General features: G+C 37.5%; 1 protein-coding gene across 2 annotated transcripts in view; it reads left to right on the top strand.

Annotated features, from left to right (window-relative positions):
• Positions 1-18,756, top strand: part of LOC145990167 (kelch domain-containing protein 3-like) — a 46,626-nt gene extending 27,870 nt beyond the window's left edge. For both annotated transcript variants that reach the window (XM_083125830.1, XM_083125831.1), the window contains exons 6-10: positions 2,664-2,750; positions 3,659-3,767; positions 13,428-13,534; positions 15,476-15,554; positions 17,573-18,756. In XM_083125830.1, the coding sequence (XP_082981956.1) occupies positions 2,664-2,750; positions 3,659-3,767; positions 13,428-13,534; positions 15,476-15,554; positions 17,573-17,636 (446 nt within the window). In that variant the 3' untranslated portion in view covers positions 17,637-18,756. The remainder of the gene's footprint in view (positions 1-2,663; positions 2,751-3,658; positions 3,768-13,427; positions 13,535-15,475; positions 15,555-17,572) is intronic.
• The last annotated feature ends 3,839 nt before the right edge of the window (positions 18,757-22,595 follow it).

Genomic DNA, 22,595 nt, shown 5'->3' with positions numbered 1-22,595 from the left:
TTAGTAGTTTGTATATTTTTCTACAAGAAATGTTTGCTATTTTTGTCTATAAAAATTATTGAATTTTGAATCAAGAGAAATGTGTTTACATTTCCTTTCGTATGAGCTTCACCCCATCAGTATATTGCATTTTGTTTCCTTTCTTAGAGCCTAATAAACACCATTAAATGATTACGAGATTAATGTACTTTCACCAAAAGTGATTCTGATATCTACAAAATCCTTATGTGCATTATTCTATAAATTATTTATTGAAAGCAATTTAAATCAGTGATTAACCTCCCCGATGGTGTAGTGGTAGCGTCGTTGACTTGTAATCAAGGGGTCTCGGGTTCGATACTAGGTGGAGGCACATAGTGGTTTTGATCCCACTTTAAACTGTAGGTCCAGTCCCGATTAGCCTTACTGTGCATAAAGTGGTCTTAAAACACCAACTCGATCAATTAAAACACCAACTCGATCAATCAATCAATTAAATCAGTGATTTTTAAAAAGAACTCGCCTGATTTAAATAGCGATTTAAATCAACCTGATTTAAATCAATCCACCTTGGGGTAAACAGATGAAAATCGCTTAGATTGAGGTCATCACTGTAAGGGGTGTGTGGCAGTAACTCCTAACCTAGTTCCTGTAGTGTGCAAATCGTGTGAACAGTATGTGGATTTTCTTGCTGCAACAGAATGCTTTAGGGCCTCCCCGATGGCGCAGTGGTAGCGTCATTGCCTTGTAATCAAGGGGTCCCAGGTTCGATACCTGGTGGAGGCACAAGTGGTTCGGATCCCACTTTAAACTGTAGGTCTTGTCCCGATTAGCCTTACTGTGCATAAAGTGGACTTAAAACACCAACTCGACAACAACAGAATGCCTTTTGATATCAAACCGTGTTTTTTTTTGTGATTTTGTTCAGAATTAAAGGAAAAATGCATATGTCCACAAGTTGGTGACGTGTTATCTATTGATTTTCAAGGATCAGGCAAATCACTCATTGAATGTTCATGGAAATAACTGCAGTGGACTCAGTCATTCCTGGGACCATCTTGCACTCATGTACTCATTTGAATGTTACTGTGGCTTAGTCCCTTCACCGTGCTGTGCTTGATATCTTATGTGAATATCACTCAGTTTTACACAGTCATTCACAAACAATTACATCACAAGTCACTGTACCATGTTTGCACTCACAGGCTTGTCCGCCATCTTGTTTAACAAGTGACTTTTGTTTGTCTGCAGCATTAGCACTGCATGTGGTAATAGACGCTTCTCTTATAAGCAATATATTTTATGTACATCTGGATGTGTTCTGTTAATCTAAAAGATCACAAGTGCTGGCTGGACTTGAACAACCCTTGTAAATGTTTTCTTATCTGATAAAATGACATGTGTTCTGTCATATTGCCACACGATTTCTGAAGTTAACTGTATTTCAGGGCAGTCAGCTAACTTTTGAAGTGTACATAGATGTAATTAATTAGAACGAAAATTGATTCAGTTTTTGAAATAAAACAGGATAATTCTGAATTTCTTTGTAGTTTGGTGGTTGTATGCATTTGTAGGAATACAGTGCACAAGCAGGTGCAGATCAATATTTCTATCACACTTAATTTTGTTTAAAGAGTATGAACTGTTTTGCAACATATTACATGCATACTATATTGTTAGCAGTATTTGGAAGTAAGTAGTTACTTGTAATGCATTTTCAAGAAACAGTTACTTTACAACACTTCAATTTTAAATTGAAAATTTGGAATGTGGGCAACTCTTTTTGCAACTATGTATCTTCTCTGGATGGTAAGGTGAAAGGCTTTTCATGGAATCACTTAAGCCAAGGAAGCTAATCTTACAATATGTTTAGAACATCCACACTTTACTGCAATTCGTAGTTTCTAATTTCATACGAAGACTTCATTGTTTTAGGTGGACTGTTGTATTCATTTGGAATGTGGCATTCAAGCTTGAGAGAAGTCATTGTCGAGGAGTGGATCTTATTGAATTTGGAATGTGAATATATAGAGAGAAATTAAAATTAATGATCTTTCAAGCACAGCTGACTTGTTCCGTCATTTATTTGTTGTAATAATATAAATATATGAAGACTTATATATGTACCAAAAATATAAATAAAGCACATGTAATTCTTCATATATTTATCTTACTACAGTATTTTATTATTTGTTTATTGTCTTGTAGTGGAAAAAGAAATAGTAAAACCATACTGAACTCTCCAAATACCAATAAACATGGTCTGTGTGGAGTAATAATTCAAATTAATGAGTTTGAATTTGATTTTAAGTCCCACTTTTTTATGCAAGTAGACTAATCGGGACTGGACCTACAGTAACTGTAAAAGTAACTTGCAGTATAAATGAGTAACTATAACTCCCTTACTTTTTGAACCAAGTAACTCTAAGGGAGATTTTAGACCGATGCAACACAAAATCCATATCGCTTGGGAACGAGTCGATCAACAGCAATATTTCACACAGTAGCGGCGTGACAGGCTGCAGAAGCATCCATTTGATAGGTGAAATCCTCAATTGACATGTGTCACCTGTCGATTCAGTAGAAAATTTCCCTAACTGTAACTTAGTTACTTCTATAAAGTAACTTTCCAAACATTGAAAAAACACTATTTTTGTTACTGAATGATTTCTTTTGTTTTTCAGTTGTTCATGGAGGTCATCTCTATATCTTCGGAGGTTACAATGGTCTTTGTGACGAGCACTTTAATGATCTGTACAGGTTTACAGTAGGTTGGTATTTTTGTCTCTTACATCCTTATTTTGTTAATGCATGTCTCCTACTTTGAACTACTTAAAAAAAAAGTTATACTCAACTAAATAAAAGAGACGTATTACATTGATTTACACTTATTCTTTCCTTCAGATAGAGGGCACTTACAGGTGGGTACATAAGCCCTCCATCTTGATACAACTCCTCCTGGAGCTGAATACTTTCACCATCTTGTAACAGGCTTTCTAGGTACGGTATTTTCTTCTTTCTTTTCTAAACGTTTCAGGTTTCATGTTTATTGCGAAAACATTGAACAAGCTGGGAAGAAAATGCTATGGAAGCATTTTGAATTTTGCTAAACTAACTTGCTCAGTTTTGGGCATTTCTAAACCAGAAGGTTTACTGCCAAAGCAGCATAAATCTTTCCCTCTTGCCACTGAAGTTCCTGGACTCTAGTCCTGCCATGTGCATGGGTGTTGTTTGTGAGTGTCCATTCATCAAACTCATACTAATTGGTCGGTCAAAAGTGGTAGAACTACAGCATCTTTCTTCCATCTGTCCGTATCACAGGCAAGATCAATCTACTCTTTGCTATTCTTGCCTATTTCTATGAGGTCAGTCTGTGACTTTCATAACCTTTTCATAATAATTTGTGATTGTAATTTGAACTTTGAAGACGTTATTGTTAAAATAGTGTTCCAATAACTTATTTTTCACAGTCTAACACAAACCGTATTTTGAAAGATTGTGCACTGAAATAATTGCACTTTCACTTCCATGGCAATCTAGAGGAATATCATAGTTTCACCACTAGCAAACACCTTATTTAGTCAATAGCTTACCTAGTCAATCACAGTCCATAGATAGAGTAAATTTTCATTTTGTTATTTCGTACTGGAGTGGCTAATATTTGTGTTTTCCTTTGTAGACACAAATAAGTGGTTTCTCATCAGAGTCAATGGTAAAGGGCCATGCAAAAGGAGGAGACAGTCATGTTGTGTTGTTGGCGACAAGGTGTACCTCTTCGGTGGAACCAGGTACGAAATCTCTAATCTTAACTATAACCATTATAATACCAGGGTGGCGACAGACCTGGAAAACTGGGAAAAGTCATGGAATTTGAGGTGTAAAAAAAAGTCAGGGAGAGAGAGGGATTAATTTCCGGAGGGGCAGAAAAATGTGTTAAGCCTCTAAATATTACGTGGAAAATGCATTGAATTATCATTTTTTCTTGTCCATATGGGAGTAGTAAGGGGACAGAACTGTCAACAGATGGAGGGGATGGGAGCCGTTGGTGCCATCCGATAGTTGATTTTTGATGAATGTCTTCAAACTACAACATCCAACAAACATCGCATGCATTAACAAGAAGAGCTTTAGACTGTAAATATGCTGCTGGAATTTTATTACTCTTCTAACTCACTTCACCTTATTTAATGAAGCAGTGCTTACGAAGGTTTTCTTTCATCATCCTGACGTATTACTGGTTTTGCACAAGTTAACATACGTTTACAATGACATTGCACTTTTCTTAGATATCAAGAAGATTCCAACAAAACGGGATATATGTTGAATACTATAACGAAAAGTGAAACATAAATCTGCATTGGTAAACGTTATAAAAATTGGCAACCTCAAATTTACTGCAACACTAGTATTGCAATGAAATTAACACCACTCTCTGTCCTGTCTGTCTAAACACGTGATAGATGGTCATTAATCTCTGAGTGAAGTTAATGTCCAATATTATGAAATAAAATACTAATAATAAATACGTAAATATTTTAATATCATATTTACTTGAAGCATTCAATCATAAAAGCAAATTACTTTCTTCAAGAAATGACTTTTCTCTGACAGCCCTGCTAAATTTTCACTTTCCATCTACTGATTTATACGAGGGGTGGCCAGAAAGTAATTTCCAATTAGTAGGAACATTGGTTTTTCACAAACTCGAAAACCGGGAAAAATGGTAATTGCTGCGAGGTTGTGTTTATGGATGTGCAGTGATGTCTGCACACATTTTTAGCTCGTTCGAAATATTGAAATAATGCGAATTTGGCATAAAATGCAAATTGTTGATGTTTTTAGTATTTTTTTAAAAAAGTCCTAAAACAAAGAAAAATTCCATGAAATCCAACATTGTTGTCTTTTTTTTTTTAGGCCATGTGTGTGTACATAGAATGTGCAAGTTTTCCAACAGTTTATTCATGAGTAAAGTTTAATGCTTGTTATACATGGAATAATTTCGACAGCCACATTAAAGCATGTATTTCCCACGATTTCTTCAACTTCTATCAAAACTATTTGCATCACAGAGCAATGTGGCAGGGTTCTAACAGGAGATCGAGTTCGTATCTACCGTCACACGGGAGCCACATCTTCAGTATTTGTTGTGCGAGATGTGTTTTGAATTACCAAGCTAAGTGCGCACCATCGGCATTTGTCGAGCGAGAAATAATGGAGCTCAGCGTTAGGGCGTCGACCATGCGGGAGACCCGGGGTCGATCCCCTGCGGGGGAAAATCGGGATCTTTTTCACCTATTCAAACTGCTCCGGTGCCCACCCAGCATCATATCAAGCGAGTACCTGGAGGAAACTTTGAGGGATAAAGGTAGCCAGAGCATGGTGCTGATCACATCACTCCAACCTTCAGCCGTGATCAAGAAAGTGTGGGGCCCTAACTCCACACCCCTATACACCTTCATGGCAAAGTGCAGGGGAGCACTTTACTTTTACTTCCTCATAAATCTGTTCCAACATATCAAACTGTCATGAAAATACGTAGACCATGTGACCTACAATTTAAAATAATAGTTTAAAAGCACAATGGAGTATTAAGTTTCGGTATATTTGGCCAAAAAATGTTCTAAAACAAAAACGCGATTTTTGGGAAACGTAACACTAACAAGTAAAAAAAAAGATAATGCCAATTTTTGGTTGCCATAATACAGTGTGTCCGAAAAGTCACGCAACCCAGTGTTTACAACTGTATAACGGAATAGCGAAACTGAATGAGAAGATACGCTTTCTGCCAAGAGAATGCCCTGTATATTGGGAAAATTTAGAGAGACAAACATATGTAAGAACATGCATGTTTTAATAACAAATAAGCAAAGTGTTGTCAAAGGTGGAATTTTTTTTTTCTTCCCCAAATCGTGTGTATTGATACACAGAACTCACTGAGGTAAATTATTGCAACATTTCACAATACCAGCGAACAATTTGGATGGCCATCTATTGAATTTGACAGAAAAAGAACTTTGACGAAGTTTCAAAAACATTGCACAAGGGAATAAATGGGCCAATAGTACAGAAAAATTACGGTTACACATGAACTACTGGGTTTCAAGCGTATACTGATCATTTTGCCTGTTCAAGCGATATTCGCTCATGACGTCATGGTGTTCGAAGAGCTGTCAGTTCCTAACGCTATCTAGTGTCGTCCGTGCAAACTATTTGCCGGTCGAGGAAAAATTGCTCATTGCAGCACTCTTCTATATACCCTTTTCGTCAGCAATAATGGTATAACTAACTGCATGTTGTCAGTTTCACAGTACTTCACTTGGGTATACTGTATTGAAGCAGAAATCCCATTGATAATGTAAGGAAATGTGACACTTTCTTTTGTACAATTCAATTGTTTCACTTATATGTGAGAGTTAAGTTGTTTGCTTTACAGAGAAGAGAGAAGCAACTTTATGCATCGAAAAATAAGTCCGCACTCATGGTTCTTGCAAGCAGAGGGTTTCAAACCTCAGTGGAAATATCAACATATAATACCGGTAATGTATAAGGAGACTGATAAATTACAAATTGTATTTCTTAATCAATCACTCTTCTCTCATTTAGTTGTAACTTTAAAAATAAAACTTACTGCGTATGATAAAATTCCGTAATCCTTCCCTAGTTTGTGAATTGTAATAATTTTCCAAATTCACTATTTTGCTGTTTGAATTCAAATCATAGAGAATAGAGAAATTTAGTCAATTTCATAGAAGATAATATTGGTACTTAACAAATCCATACCTGGATCTGTATGAGTTTATTATTTCCATTTGCAAAAACATCGATTTAGTTTAGTTTGTCAGGGAAAAATGTAAATTTTGTCCTGGATAACCTGGAAATGTCAGGGAATTTCATTTCTGCTTGTTTGTAGCCACCCTGAGTACTAAAACACCATATTTGGCATGGACTGTTGTATTTGCTTTAATGTTTTCAATTGTTGGGAAAAATTGACCGCAGAGCTTTTTCCTGAAAGTAGACAATAGCTGGATCAGGCACACAAGGTGGCTGTGGCATCAGCAGAATATGTTTCTCCACTGAAAATTTGATGTTGCACCTCTGCTTGAATTGTGACATTCCACCACATATTAAGGATAGGGCCTCACTCAGAAATTAGTAATCTAATTATTTTTTTAATATTTATAGGTTTCAAATATGTATAATATTCAATCCACTTGATAACTTTATTATTGCTAATAACACTTAATGTGAGTATTGACTTGAGTTTTTGTGTTAAGTTCACTTTCGTATTAATCCATAAGATTGTATTTTATTTAAACCTTCTCTGGAAGCTTCATATTGACCAGGTCATTCACTTGTGTCGTGTACCCTCTGTGGTATTTCAATATTGCACAGTTAAGCGTTAAGCAAAACTTCCTGATGTGTTGAGGAAACAGGCCTAGGCTTTATGCACAAATTGGTTAATTGGGACTAGAGCTACAGTTTAAAGTGGAGAAACTAATCTAACCACTGTACTTCCACGCTGGGGTTAGACCTGGGATCCCTTGATTACTAAGTGATGATGTTACCACTACACCATTGGGGAAGCCCAATATTTACTACAGTCAGCCTCATTAGCAGAGTGGTCACTGTAAGGTGCTGTTAATTATGAGCTCTCAGGTTCGAACCTTGATCAAGACATGAATGTAATTTGTTTTGTTTTATTTTACTTTGGTTTTCTGCCAATTTTTGTTAATTGTGATGAGGATGAAATTGGTGAAAGGAGAATCACTAAAGGCATGCATATTTCGTTTTTGACGAAAACACGAAATGTGAAATAACACATTGTAATGTTATAACTCCATTAAGCCTTGTTTCCATGATTATGAAAAACTAAATATGCTGACCAAGGCAGTAATTTATTTTATTAAAAACATAAACTAACGTAACGTTTCAACCTTCTAGCAAGGTCTTCTTCAGACTCTGTATCAAGTACAAAAGTAACCAGATACAACAAAAAGCGTAATATATATACACAAACATTACTCCTTCCAGACTACTTAGAAAGTTGTTTGGAACTTTCTAGCAGATGACTTTTACTTTCCAACTTTACTTTCACCTAAAAGGCTAAACACAATTACTTCCAAATAGAATGGGGTTGGACTTTTTAATCTCACGCTCTTTTCCCTTCATTTTTCTTCCTTCTCCTCTCCTCTTTTTCTCTTGTCCTTTCCACTCTTTCCAACATCTTCTTCCATTCTTTGTTTAACTTCAGTCCCCCATTCCAGTTCATTGTGTCTTCTTCGCCTTTCTTCTCTATTTCCTTGGCTTCCTTCCATTTTCTCACTAGCATTCTCTTCTCCCTTCCTATCTGCTTAGCCTCATCCCACTCTATGTCATGTCCTGTTTCTCTCGTGTGTTTAAATATTGCATTTCTCTCTCTCTTAAGTCGTACATCATCCCTATGTTGTTTCAACCTTTCTTTCAGCCTTTTTTTCGTTTCTCCTATGTACACACTCTGACATTCTTTACATTTTACTTCGTAGATAATCCCTTCTTCTTCCTCTTCTCTGTTTTCCTTTTTCTTGTTAGCATTCCTCGCTATTCCTAAGATGCTTCTCCCTCCCTTCCTGTAAGTTTTAATTCCTGCTTTCCTAAGCACTTTGCATATCTTTTCTGTGGTCTTCCCCATACTCCTTATTCCAAACCTTCTCTCCTCTTTTTCTTTCTCTTCCACTTCCAATTCTCCCCTGCCCGTTTTCTTACTTCTTCTGTTTATGTCCAGTCTATCCTGCTTCTCATAGCCATTCTTTTCCAGCTGTTTCCATAGGCTATTTATTTTGCCTTCTTTTTCACATTCTTTCATGCATATTTTCTTGATTCTGTCCTCCATATTCTTTATAAAATTTATTTTTGTCACCTCACTTACATCACTTCTTTTGTGGCAGAATATCCCTGCTGCACACTTCTTCTGATGCCAAGCGGTTTCAATTTCTTGTCCTCTTTTCCTTTTCATCAATATATCTAGATAGCTTAACTTGTCTTCTTCTTCTATTTCAAGTTCCAATAATATCCCTCTTTCTTCATCTTGAATTTCTTTGGCAAAAATGTCAAGCTGCCTCTTGAGGATATTATTGGAACTTGAAATAGAAGAAGAAGACAAGTTAAGCTATCTAGATATATTGATGAAAAGGAAAAGAGGACAAGAAATTGAAACCGCTTGGCATCAGAAGAAGTGTGCAGCAGGGGTATTCTGCCACAAAAGAAGTGATGTAAGTGAGGTGACAAAAATAAATTTTATAAAGAATATGGAGGACAGAATCAAGAAAATATGCATGAAAGAATGTGAAAAAGAAGGCAAAATAAATAGCCTATGGAAACAGCTGGAAAAGAATGGCTATGAGAAGCAGGATAGACTGGACATAAACAGAAGAAGTAAGAAAACGGGCAGGGGAGAATTGGAAGTGGAAGAGAAAGAAAAAGAGGAGAGAAGGTTTGGAATAAGGAGTATGGGGAAGACCACAGAAAAGATATGCAAAGTGCTTAGGAAAGCAGGAATTAAAACTTACAGGAAGAGAGGGAGAAGCATCTTAGGAATAGCGAGGAATGCTAACAAGAAAAAGGAAAACAGAGAAGAGGAAGAAGAAGGGATTATCTACGAAGTAAAATGTAAAGAATGTCAGAGTGTGTACATAGGAGAAACGAAAAAAAAAGGCTGAAAGACAGGTTGAAACAACATAGGGATGATGTACGACTTAAGAGAGAGAGAAAGCAATATTTAAACACACGAGAGAAACAGGACATGACATAGAGTGGGATGAGGCTAAGCAGATAGGAAGGGAGAAGAGAATGCTAGTGAGAAAATGGAAGGAAGCCAAGGAAATAGAGAAGAAAGGCGAAGAAGACACAATGAACTGGAATGGGGGACTGAAGTTAAACAAAGAATGGAAGAAGATGTTGGAAAGAGTGGAAAGGACAAGAGAAAAGGAGGAGAGGAGAAGGAAGAAAAATGAAGGGAAAAGAGCGTGAGATTAAAAAGTCCAACCCCATTCTATTTGGAAGTAATTGTGTTTAGCCTTTTAGGTGAAAGTAAAGTTGGAAAGTAAAAGTCATCTGCTAGAAAGTTCCAAACAACTTTCTAAGTAGTCTGGAAGGAGTAATGTTTGTGTATATATATTACGCTTTTTGTTGTATCTGGTTACTTTTGTACTTGATACAGAGTCTGAAGAAGACCTTGCTAGAAGGTTGAAACGTTACGTTAGTTTATGTTTTTAATAAAATAAATTACTGCCTTGGTCAGCATATTTAGTTTTTCATTGTAATGTTAATTTATCATGTTTCTGAAAGGTGTGAGGTGCATTTGCCTATCCTGTGTTGTCACGAAATATGCGAAATGAACTGCAAACTGCGAAATACACTCTAAAACCGCCAGAACACTTTCTGAAGTCAGAATTATCCTGAGAGTTATGCAATTCACAGAAAATTTATTAATTCTGCTGTAAATATTTGAGAAGCAAAAATGGACTCCTTCATGCACGAATAAACTTAATATTCTGGTAACGACATAAATGTGTTCATGATTGGGAAAAGAGAGACGCGGTAGTATATAAATACGGAGAAACTAGTACTCACTTTTATCCGCGAAGCTGTTTTTTCTTCTTTTTCGATTAATTTCAGTGGCCACTGCCACCATCCTCGTTGGAACTTGCTGCGCTGTTGCTTGGCAACAGCGCAGCAAGTTCCAACGAGGATGGTGGCAGTGGCCACTGAAATTAATCGAAAAAGAAGAAAAAACAGCTTCGCGGATAAAAGTGAGTACTAGTTTCTCCGTATTTATAAATGTGTTATTAGAAGGGATTTGTTTATTTTGTGTAGTAAGAGCAGTTTTTAAATCAAATTTAGGGTTATATTCACAATTTCAAAACCAAAATGTCATTTTATATACAGCTTTTTCACCGCTATAACAGTGACATTTTATTTTATTTACCGCTTTTGAACCCGAAATTGACTCTGTTTTTGTACCGACATTTTGCTTTTCTATTTACCAAAAATATGTACTTCTAAGAATCACAAACATACATGGACAGAACACAACACGAGCCCCTCAAAGGAGTTTGAGATGCCCGAGCCGTGTTAGTCTGCAAAATGCAGTCCAGGGTATCATACATGAACTGTGTTTGTTAGAGATTTAAAGGCTATAGTAGAAGTGTTTAAATTTAAGAACAGGTTACTCTAGTAGTAAAAGTATATACTGTATTTACTCATGTATAATATGCATAATATGCACTTTTTTCCAAAATTTTTGCCCCCAAAACTGTGGTGCATATTATGCACGGAATAATTCAGACAGCCAACATTAAAACTATGCACATTTTCACTATGTCACTGCGTATATCAACAGGTGCAAATACAATTACCAGGTTGGATTTCTTTAGTAATAATAATTAAAAAAACAAACAAAAAAAAAAACATTAAAAGTGAAATGGCCATTTCCCATGATTTTTCACTTCGTAACGGAACATTTAGCGACACTGCCATTCTAGATGAATTTGTTCATGTACCTCTCATCACATGGGATGTGTATCATTGGTATTTGTTGTTGGGCTGGAAATGATAGAAAATAACTTCCTGGACACTGCAAATCCATAACACAATTCTGATCTCACTTTCTCCTACTACAGAATAAGCAAGAGTACAAACATGGCCAAAAATAAGAAAGTGTGAAGATTGCTGGATATCGAGAAAAGGAATAAGGGATTCCTGAAATTATTTCATATTTGGTACAATACTACTAGCAAAAATGTTTCTTTTAACTAAAAATGAGACTTAGAATTGATTCTTTCTTTGATAAGGATGCTGTGAAAAGTATTTATTTAACAAATATAACATACATTTTTTAGACTAAATTATGTCATTTAGAGAAGAATTGTACAGAAATTGGCACTCTGTCCCACAGGCCAGGTCAACAGTGTTTTTCTCTTACAATGTTGTTATTAATATGCTAAATATTTAGGTACTTTTGAAGATGTGTGTGAATGTGGTTGTGGGTCATACAAAATCTCAGTAATTAGTGTAAATTATTTTATTATGTATTTATAACTGTTTTACTATCTCCCATGTAAATTCTTTGTATTTGCTCTGTTCGACAAGGGGTCCTAGACTATTACAGAACAGAGAAGACTAGGCCTGGTTAAATACCATGTATAAGTGTCTAGCCTCCCCTTTCTTTTTTCTTGCTCCTTCTTGCCATCTTCAGGGAAGCCATGTTGTGATTCCAACAGCAGCCAGGTTGCAAACTCATAAGACATCAGGTTGCCAACTCCTGAGCACCATCATCTTTTTGAAATGAACAATTGTATGCATATTTTCTAATTGTTTTTTTTTTCTGGATATAATCTCATGGCTTCAGGCTTCACAGATAGCCTGGCTAGCCTATAATACTTGATCTTTCTAGTTACATGTGATAACTTATTATTCTGACTTTTTAAGTTCAATATGTATGTATGTAGTGTGTCTGTAAAGTCATGGCAGAGTTTGAAAACGATTTATTGAAATATCCTATAAATATCAAACATTTCAAATACATATGAAATCAGTGACCAACTTTAAAAGTTTTTTTTCTTTCTTTCTTATGCAATTTTATGTGGCTTATATTTGTTGCCCTCCACCATTTAATCGGTACACCAGTTCTTACCTCTCATGACTAAGCCTTTCAGTTTTTCTTGTATGTGCGCATTGCTTGCATTGTAGAATTATTTTCCTGTAGTTTACGGTTATTACAAGCATAAGAAAACAGTTCTTCTTTGTGACGTTTCAGGAGATGAAGGGAGCGTGTGTTCTCCTGAAACGTCACAAAGAAAAACTGTTTTCTTATGCTTGTAATAACCGTAAACTACAGGAAAATAAGCCTTTCAGGTCTGACAGATTGAAAACAGCATCTTTCATTCTCATTGTCAAGTGCTCAATATACAGTTTTTGGCAGATGTATCTTCAGACGCAAAACTCTATAAAGGCATGAGGTCTGGCAATCACGGTGTTTATGCCTTTCGTCCACCTCTACCAATCCACCTTTGTGGACATGTCACATCCAGAAACTCACAAATAATATTGCCATAGTGTGGAGGAGCACCATCATGTTGAAAGATGATGCTGTTATATCCAATTCACGGCAGGAGGACGAACGTGCACCACTGATTGAAATTTTGCAAGTTATAGGATGCATTGAACATTCCTTTGAACTGTTCACACCCTCACTTATTGCTTAGCAGGGTGCGTGTCATCAACTTGCGCACACATCTTCAGTCTTCTCTACACTCCCGAAAGTCTTTGAGATGCCCTTCAGTGCAGTGGAATTCTCATGATTTTTACTTTATTTTACACGGATACTGTATCAGTCTGAAACTCTCCACTTGGCTTTACAGACACATTGTATGTAATAATAAGCAGTAATTTGAATATCATATTCTTTGAAGCCCACACCTTGGCGCCCAACCAGCACAGCCCCCAGATGGAGAAGATGCACACGAGGGTTATGATTCAAAACTGATGGACCACAATGATCTTCATGTTCTTGACTTTTGTGAGTAACAAAATTATTATCTATGCATATAATATTCAGGAATTAGTACTATGGTTGAACCAATGTCATCACTAGAGGCATGCATATTTAGTTTTTGATGGAAACATGAAATGATATAATCATTTTTCAAGTTATTGAAAGGTGTGAAGTGCATTTTTCTACCATGTTTTGTCACGAAACGATGCAAAATGAACTGCAAAATACAAAATAAACTCTTATTTAACTCAAAATGTCGAGTTTATTTACCGACATGTCACTTTCTGAAGTCTGAATAATCCTGTGAGTTATGCAAATTATGGAAAATTTATTAATTCCCCTGTAAATACTTGAGAAGCAAAAATGGACTCCTTTACACAGGAATAAAAATTAATACTCTGATAACTACATAAATGTGCTATTAGAAGATAAATATTTATTTTGTGTAATGAGTGTAGTTTGTAAAATCCGATTTAGGGTTATATTAACCATTTTAACACTGAAATGCCATTTTATATACCGCTTTTGATCCCGAAATGTGCCCAGTTTTTGTAACAAATATTTGTTTTATCACCAGAAATGTGTGGCTCTGGCCATCCCCATCATTGACCATTTCCAGTCTCTGTCCTTCCATCTTGCACTTCTTTCTTCACCCCCACTTGTCCTTCTGTACAGTGAGATGTGAGATGCATAAATAATATCAAGAAAATTGTCCATCACCATCTTTTTTGCCTTTGGTTTAGCCAGCGAGAGCTTGAAGAATTTGATGCCAGACAAGCATCTGACAACCTTTGTAGCAGAGTACATAAGAGTAAATTGCTTAAAAACACGTAGGATGCAATTAATGAAAATAGTCGTTGATAAATTGCTGAGCAATACTTGTGCGGACCACCTCTAAATACATTTTTGATCACACTACCTTTAAAACTTTTCATCATAGGTGATGAGAGGGATGGGGAGTGGAGAATAGAAACCCTCTGCCTTCCTTTCAGTGCCAGTCACCTAATCAGTTTGCCAAGAAGGGTGCTAACGTCAGTCTGGGTTTAAAATGTAGTATGCTATGTGACCTAATCGCTCTTCATTTTTAGCCCCCTCCCAAGAAAAACTACTTTATCTGAAAGAATTGAACTAAAACTGAATGAATGAGCGGTAGGAATAAGAAATCCATTGTTATGATTTATACAAGGGCTTACCCAGTATCAACACCGATGCATTAGTATCAGAAAGAATTGGTTATTTAAACACAGATTGTGGCTCGATAGCTTTCCCAAAACCTGGATGTCTCAAGAAGTCCACAAAAATGTTACATGGCACTTTTGCAGAGTAAATATCTTGTAAGTTATGCAAAAATGCATTACTTTCCCCTATTTTTGCAACAAGATTGTTGGGAGATATGGATTTTGTGACTAAATAATTATCTCATGCGTAATTAAGCAAAACTGGTACAGTTTTATTGGAAACGTTATATAAAATTCATCAACATTCTAGACTACTTGCAATTATTACAATTTTCAAGTATTGATGGGAATTGATATTGGTTCAAAGTGGTATTGCCTCAGCTGTGATTTATAGGTCATCTTACAAAAATGTAGTACTGTTGTCAATGCAAGCAACACATGTTTTGTGGAGGGAAAGAGGGTAGCAATAACACTCATTCTGTACTTTTAATGTAGGATGAAATTAAGAGATCCTTCCAACCTACCTGGTCATACCTAGATGGTTAGAAGCACATGGAAAATTGGGCCACATATAAACTGTTGCTGAAAAAGACATTGATGATCGAGTGATCTATCACTACTGGACTCGTTACTCCTTGTTGCACATCAATGTGGGCACACTTATTGTTGCACATAGTTTTTAACTTTCAAGTGTGGGTAGGAATCAGTAAGAATATCAACATTGATATAAAAGATAAATATTATTATTATACATATTAAAATGTTTTTTGTTTTTTTTATGTTGCAGCTCCAATGCTGAGGACATTATGCTTGAAAGTAGTAATTGACAATGACTTGGATATGCGATCTCTTCCTCGTGATCTACAGTAAGTACTGTAAATCTGTGCTCAAAGTAGAAATTTCTAGCGTATGGGGAAGTGTTTGGTGGGTGGATGCTTCTATGATTCAAGATGGAGGCCTTGAAGTAGGTGGGGGCTGGTTACACAAATTATCCTAGCTGTTAACTGTGGGATCCCATTACCACATCTTTGAGCATTGCTGTAGATGAAATAAAATTCATCTTGTGAGACAGATTAATCTGTACTCTGTTGGTGTCATCTGAGATAGGTATATCAGTGTCGGTAAAATTTCTGATCTGGTGTATCTATAAGTAGCTTGCAACTTAGGTTGGTTACAAAGTTCATGGACACTTTCAACATTAATTTCTGTCACATTACTGCTTCTTAAAATAACAGGAGCATGTAACTTTTATGTCCTGTTATACAGCTAGGTACAAGTCTGTTTATTAGTCGATCAACACCTATTTTCTTGTAGTTTTTGCCAACCTCCGTGGCAGAGTGTTTAGTGCAGCAGGCTACGATGCCAGGGGTCCTGGGTTCAAATCCCAGCCCAGGCATGAGTGTTCCTTCATCATGCATCTTTATCTACGCGATTAGCCAAAAGAGGCACAAAAGCGAAGTAAAATAAACCCAATCAGGTTGCAAACTAAAGGAGGATGCCAAGCATCCCTCCGACAACCGTTTCTGGCACCAAAAAGGCAGATCATTATTCAGATCGAAAATGGGGCCAACCTCCATTCTAAGATGCCAGTGGTCCTCCTGTCTTTGAATCTCGGCCTGGGCATGGACGTTCTTTGCTAGCCCTTCATCATATCATCACTCATCGTCATCTTCATGATAAGACAAAAGTGGCAGAAAAGCCAAGTAAAATAAATCAATCAATTAATTGAAAAATTGGATCATGACATCTCTCCAGCACAATTTTCACAGTGATCCAGGCTTAGTCAGTTAAGAGGGCATTGAAGTTTTGCTACATAAAAGCCTACAGTCTTGACCTAATGATATCAGATTTCCATTTCCAATCCAATTTGATGAGGTTGAGTAGCCTATCAGTTTTTGGCATCCAAAGCAGCCATGTGATAGCATTTATTTCCTACATCGAAGATTTGTTTGTATGTTTTTGTTAATAAAAGTTTGGTTTAGAAGTGTCAAGAACTTTTGAATCACCGTAATAGTGCAAAATTTTGTCTGTAATGTATTTTTATAAATTTAAAGATTTTGTAAAATGAAAGTCTAAAGTACCCAGTTTGTGTTCGTAAGGCAAAATTAAAGGCAGTCACCTGGCTACATACATTGATTGAGGAGGTGAATTTTACCATTCATGTTCCAAGGAACATTTGTAAGTTTATAATGGATCAATAGAATATCACTTTTTGGCATTTATAAATTTTATATCAGTACTTTAACAGTATTTTAGAAAAAAAAATCATATCAATTCATCCATCTCAATATTGGCTGTTATATTGATAGAGTTTAGTTGCAATTGAATACTTACATATTAACCCTAGCTTACGTTTGGGGGGGTTATCACTCCAATTCAAGAAATCATTGTTTTATTGAATCACAGCTTTCTTTGTTGTTTATATAGATGCAGTTATATATGCACTAATTACAAAAATTGACATCATTAATAAAAATCAAGAACCAATTATTTACTGTTACTTGAATGAGTGTAACACACATTTTATATCATTCACTACAACTAATGCTTGTTTGTTTACGTAGGTGCAGTTTTATAGTAATTATAATAATTACATGACTGTTTTGTCGATTGGAATTTTTTTATAAAAATGTCCAGTTTAAAAATCTTAAAACAAGTGGTTGTGGTCTTGGCAGGCTCCCCCTTAAGGTAAGCTAGGGGTAAAATTTATAAATATTCTGAACACTTTTAAATTATTACAATGTTCCAGTACATTATTTATTTAGTCCTTAGTTATAGTGACAGAATTAGTTATAGTGACAGAATTGAAGCATATAAGTTTTCTTTCACTCACAATTTGTTGTTATTAAGATTAACCTTAATTATAATTGTATTAAATTTTTAGATTCGACATTCATGCCATGACCTTACCAAACAGCATCAGTCGTCCTCTGAACAACACAGGATAAGAATCGAGATAGAGAATTTCTTCGACACAAGAAAAAAGTTTGCATCGATCGTGAATGAATTTACCAGTGTTACTGGAGAAGGATAATCTTTTGCAAGGAACTTAGATTTCTGTGCTTGCATGCAAGTGATATTATTTATGAAATATTTATGTGACTTTCAAGGTGTGGAATTTTAGTTGTTTTTTTTATCTTGGAAGATATGACTTCATAATGAATTGGAGTAAATGTTAAATTAATGGACTGAATATGTAAGCAGCTTTAGTCTCCTGGATGGCATAGAGTTAATGCTGTAGCCTTATACTCAAAGTGTCCTGGTTCAGTCCCACGGTAAAGACACACAGTTGTTTGAAACTCACTTTAAACTGTAGGTCCAGTCCTGATTAGCCTTTCTGTGCATAAAGTGAACTCTGAAACAAAAGTCAAATCAATGTGTGTGTGTATGGCAACAAATTTCTTTTCATTGAGGCAACAGTCAGAGCAGTTTTGTTTTTAAGTTCACTTTATGCACAGAAAGGCTAATTGGAACTGGACCACAGTTTAAAATGAGATCCCAACCACTATGTACCTCCACCAGGTATTGAACTCAGGACTCTTTAATTACAAGATGATAACGTTACCACTTTGCCATCAGAGAGGTCACACACACACACACACACATTGAATGGGAGTATATGATATTGATAAATACATGACATTTATATAGACCTACACATATTTTTGTCGATATCTGAACATATGATAGCTGTAATGTATTTATGCTCCTTTTGTCTTGTGTATAATAAATAAATAAATTTTAAATACCTTTTTTCCTCTCCCCCTTAGTAATTCTATGTACACTCCTGTTCGCATAAAGTGGCACATTTTATAAGGTTGGACAGTTGTAGAATGTGCCACTTTATCTGAACAGTAAAACCAGGAAGGGTTGTAATGCATGGTTTAAGTACAAGGCTATAGAGGTTAATTGCCTTCCCTCCAAGGTGTCTAAAATTAAGTAAATGAATTAATACCTGATGTATGAGATGATATAAAAATATGATCATATAAGAATTGTTGATTGTGTTTTTTTGTTAGAAGTCTACACATTTTCATACTTAGGTTCTTGATGAATATTGCGCTATGTGTGGGCAGATTATGTTTTGAAATAAAGTATTTTTTCAAAAACTGCAGCAAAATTTGAATCCTTTGTTTTGTATGTATGTATATATATATACATACATACTTTTGGGCCAAGAATCCCCCCTCCAAAGCTAATCCTTCTGACATACATCCCAGTCTCCTCCAATTCTGCCCCCTTCCCCCCATGATCCCCCCTCCCTTCCCAACAACCACCCCCTCGAAAGATACATCACCTCTGTTGTCAACAATGTTTCCGACAGTACATACCTCCAAAACCCCTCTTCCCACCACAATCTAACCCCAGCCCAGCACCAAGCCCTCCGGTCCCTCCGCAACAACCCAGACATCAAAATCCTCCCCGCTGATAAAGGGTCCACCACAGTAGTCATGAACTCCTCTGACTACGTGGCGGAAGCCTCCCGTCAACTCTCTGATTCATCGACCTACAAGCCCACCACGGTTGATTCATCTACCACACACCTAGACAAAATTCGGGATTTTGTCCTCTCCCGAGGACCCCCTGAAGGCCTATCCAATTCCACCATCTCCTCACTCATACCTGACAACCCCCGCACCCCCACTTTCTACCTCCTCCCGAAAATTCACAAACCTAACAACCCCGGGAGACCCATTGTGTCCAGCTACAATTCACCCACTGAACGCATTTCAGCCTTTCTAGACTCTCACCTCCAACCCCTCGTCCAAGCCCTGCCCTCCTACCTCCGTGACACCAACCACTTCCTCAACATCATCCAAAACTTACCATCCCTACCACCCAACACCATCCTCACAACAGTTGATGTCACATCCCTTTACACAAATATTCCCCATGCCCATGGCCTCCGTGCCACGGAATCATTCCTTAACAGCCGACCCAAACCCCACAATCCCAGCACTCACTTCCTGATACAACTAGCCAACCTTGTACTTACCTGCAACAACTTCTGCTTCGGTGACCAACATTACCTGCAGATACGTGGCACAGCTATGGGTACCCGCATGGCCCCCTCTTATGCCAACCTGTTCATGGGCAGGCTGGAACAGGAATTCCTTGACTCCCAGCAACTGAAACCACTCCTCTGGCTAAGATTCATTGATGACATTTTTCTCCTCTGGACACATGGCGAACCCTCCCTCACAACATTCCTAAACCGACTAAATGAGTTCACCACCCTCAAATTCACCTGGTTCCACTCCAAAGACCAAGTGACCTTCCTCGATGTGGACATCCACATTGCGGGAGACCACTTGGAAACATCCATACATATCAAACCAACCAACCACCTCCAGTATCTCCACTACTCCAGCTCACACCCCTACCACACCAAAAAAGCCATCCCATTTTCCCTTGCCCTCAGAGGCCAGCACCTCAACTCATCCCCCTCATCCCGCCAAAACTACAACCTACGCCTGCACCAAGCCCTAACCAACCGTGGCTACCCCTCCACCCTCATCAACAAACAAATCACTAGAGCTAACTCCCACAACCGCACCAAACAACCCAAAACCAACCCTCCAACTCTGATCACCCAATACCACCCTCACATTACGAAAATCAGACATACCCTCCACTCCCTCCTCCCCATCCTGCACAGTGATCCCGAGACCAGAGACATCTTTCGGGAAAAACCTAGGGTCGTCTTCCGTCGCCCCCCCAACCTCCAAAACATCTTGGTCCGAAACACCCCCACCCCTTCCGCACCCCTTCCCCCAGCCCACAGGTGCAACAAACCCAGATGCAAGACCTGCCCCATACTCATCACCTCCCCCACCCTCCTGATCCCTACAGCGGCAGGTGAGTTCACCCTTCACCCTAAGGGCACCTGCCACTCATCCAACCTAATTTACACCCTCATCTGTCAAATCTGCGGCAACTTCTACCTAGGCGAAACCTCCACCCCCTTGAATCTAAGGATAAATAATCACCGTTCCTCCACCCAAAACTCCGATTTCACAGTTGCCATCCACACCAACAGCCATAACACCACCTTCAATAACTGCTTCCGTGTTGCCATCATCCACCTTTTACCCCCCCCGCTCTGACACATCTTTCCGCAGGCGATGGGAAAGGGCCTATATAGCAGGCATGCACGCCACTATACCCCCCAGACTCAACCTAGCCAACCAGTAACTCTTTCCTCTCCTCCCCGAAACTACCCACCCACCTTACAGTAAACACTGGCTAAAGTATTTCGTGTTTCCTTTCAACTGTTTCTGGCAACACTGACCGTAGAGACGCTACGGTCAGTATTCTGTGCCTCTACTCACAGTGTCGTCGATCTTTTATCTACCTTCTTGAAAATGCGACTCAGATCGCGAAATATTGAATTATTTCTATTCGTGTGGTAAGTGTTTACTGTCTCCTTCATTATTTGTATTTATCCGCCCTTCTGGCACCATTTCTAACCCTATTCCTATATATATATATATATATGATATTTGATACAAAAATAATGAGCATCACAGTTATTTATATACACAATCAGCATGTGGGAGAAAAATCACAGCTAGGGTAGAAACATAAAATATTGTTGCAAATGGAAAGGCTCTTAAAATAAGAAACAGGAAAACGCTGTATATTTTTTTGTGTCATTCAGTATGGAGAAAATGTTACTAAGGTGTAAAAAAAAAAAGTTTTGTTCGAAGTGAAGAAAACATGCCATGAATGAGCCGTGGAAGAAAACAGATCTGTCAGTCATCTGGGACCCATGAACGAAATATCGCACGTGCATCGTTCGCTGCGCACCGCTTGGCTTATGCATGTGATAAGGACAGAGGGGATTCAGTAGTGCGGGAAACATAGCTTCTTAGTTTACCTGCTTTCTTTGCTGTTGGTTAGGCTAATTATGAATAACTCTTATTATGCTGCATTAAATGCTCAAAAAGATGTTAACCACAGAAAGACCAAGCGTGTGTGAGGTATATAATAAAACAAACCACTTCATGGGCCTTTCACCTTTTTCTTGGCACGGATAATCTGATATTACATAAACTTTGCGTACCGTAAGCCTCATAATTTTTTTTAATTTTTTTTTTTAGAATTGAATCTACATTTTAAAGTGAGATGCAAAAAACTTATTTCAATTATGATTTATTATTTATACGTGTGTCTTTTCCTCAAGTAAAATTAAAAGCACAATTTCTTTCCCTCCCCCTCTGGAAAGAGGCCTGCGATGCGATCTTTAGCAGTTTTATCTTTCTTCCCAATTACCCCCTTCCCCCCACATCTCCTGCTGGATGCCAACTTCCCTCCAAAACACTCCCCGCCGATTTTCCTTCAATTTCGCAAATGGCTATTTTGACCCTTCCTTCCACCTGCCGCCAGAACAGCTGGAGATACTCTCAGCTTGCACTTGTGATCTGTGAACTTTGCTTGAAAACAATGAACCGGATCTTTTCGTTCACATGACCGATTCGTTCATGAACGATCTCTACTACACACACATATATACAGAAAAAAAACTGCATTAAGTATGAGAATTTTATAACCATACACAAAGCCAGCCCCGATGGTGGAGTGGTTAGCAGTGGCAAAACTAAGGCATAAATACTGGGTAGGCTGTAAAATCTGCTTACCTTATATTTTCTTATACAGCAGGTCCATGCGTCGATTCTTGTTGGTCGCAAAAGTATCAATCACTCTTTCCTTGATCAATAGAAAGTTCTTTAACCAGTTTTTTTTAATGGCTATTGTATTGTGAGAACTTAATCTTTCATTTTTCATTGAATTACGGAGATAATTTTTTACTCTCTTGGGGGTGCTCATACTTCTTTCGGAGGAAGCTGTTGTAACAGGGAATGTCAAGACCAACTTGGTAAGTTGTGTTACTTCTTTGTAAATTG

Source organism: Lepisma saccharinum, chromosome 7 (genome assembly GCF_977018435.1).
Source record: "Lepisma saccharinum chromosome 7, izLepSacc3.1, whole genome shotgun sequence".
NCBI classification, from domain to species: Eukaryota; Metazoa; Arthropoda; class Insecta; order Zygentoma; family Lepismatidae; genus Lepisma; species Lepisma saccharinum.
This window is presented reverse-complemented; position numbering and strand designations above follow the sequence as displayed.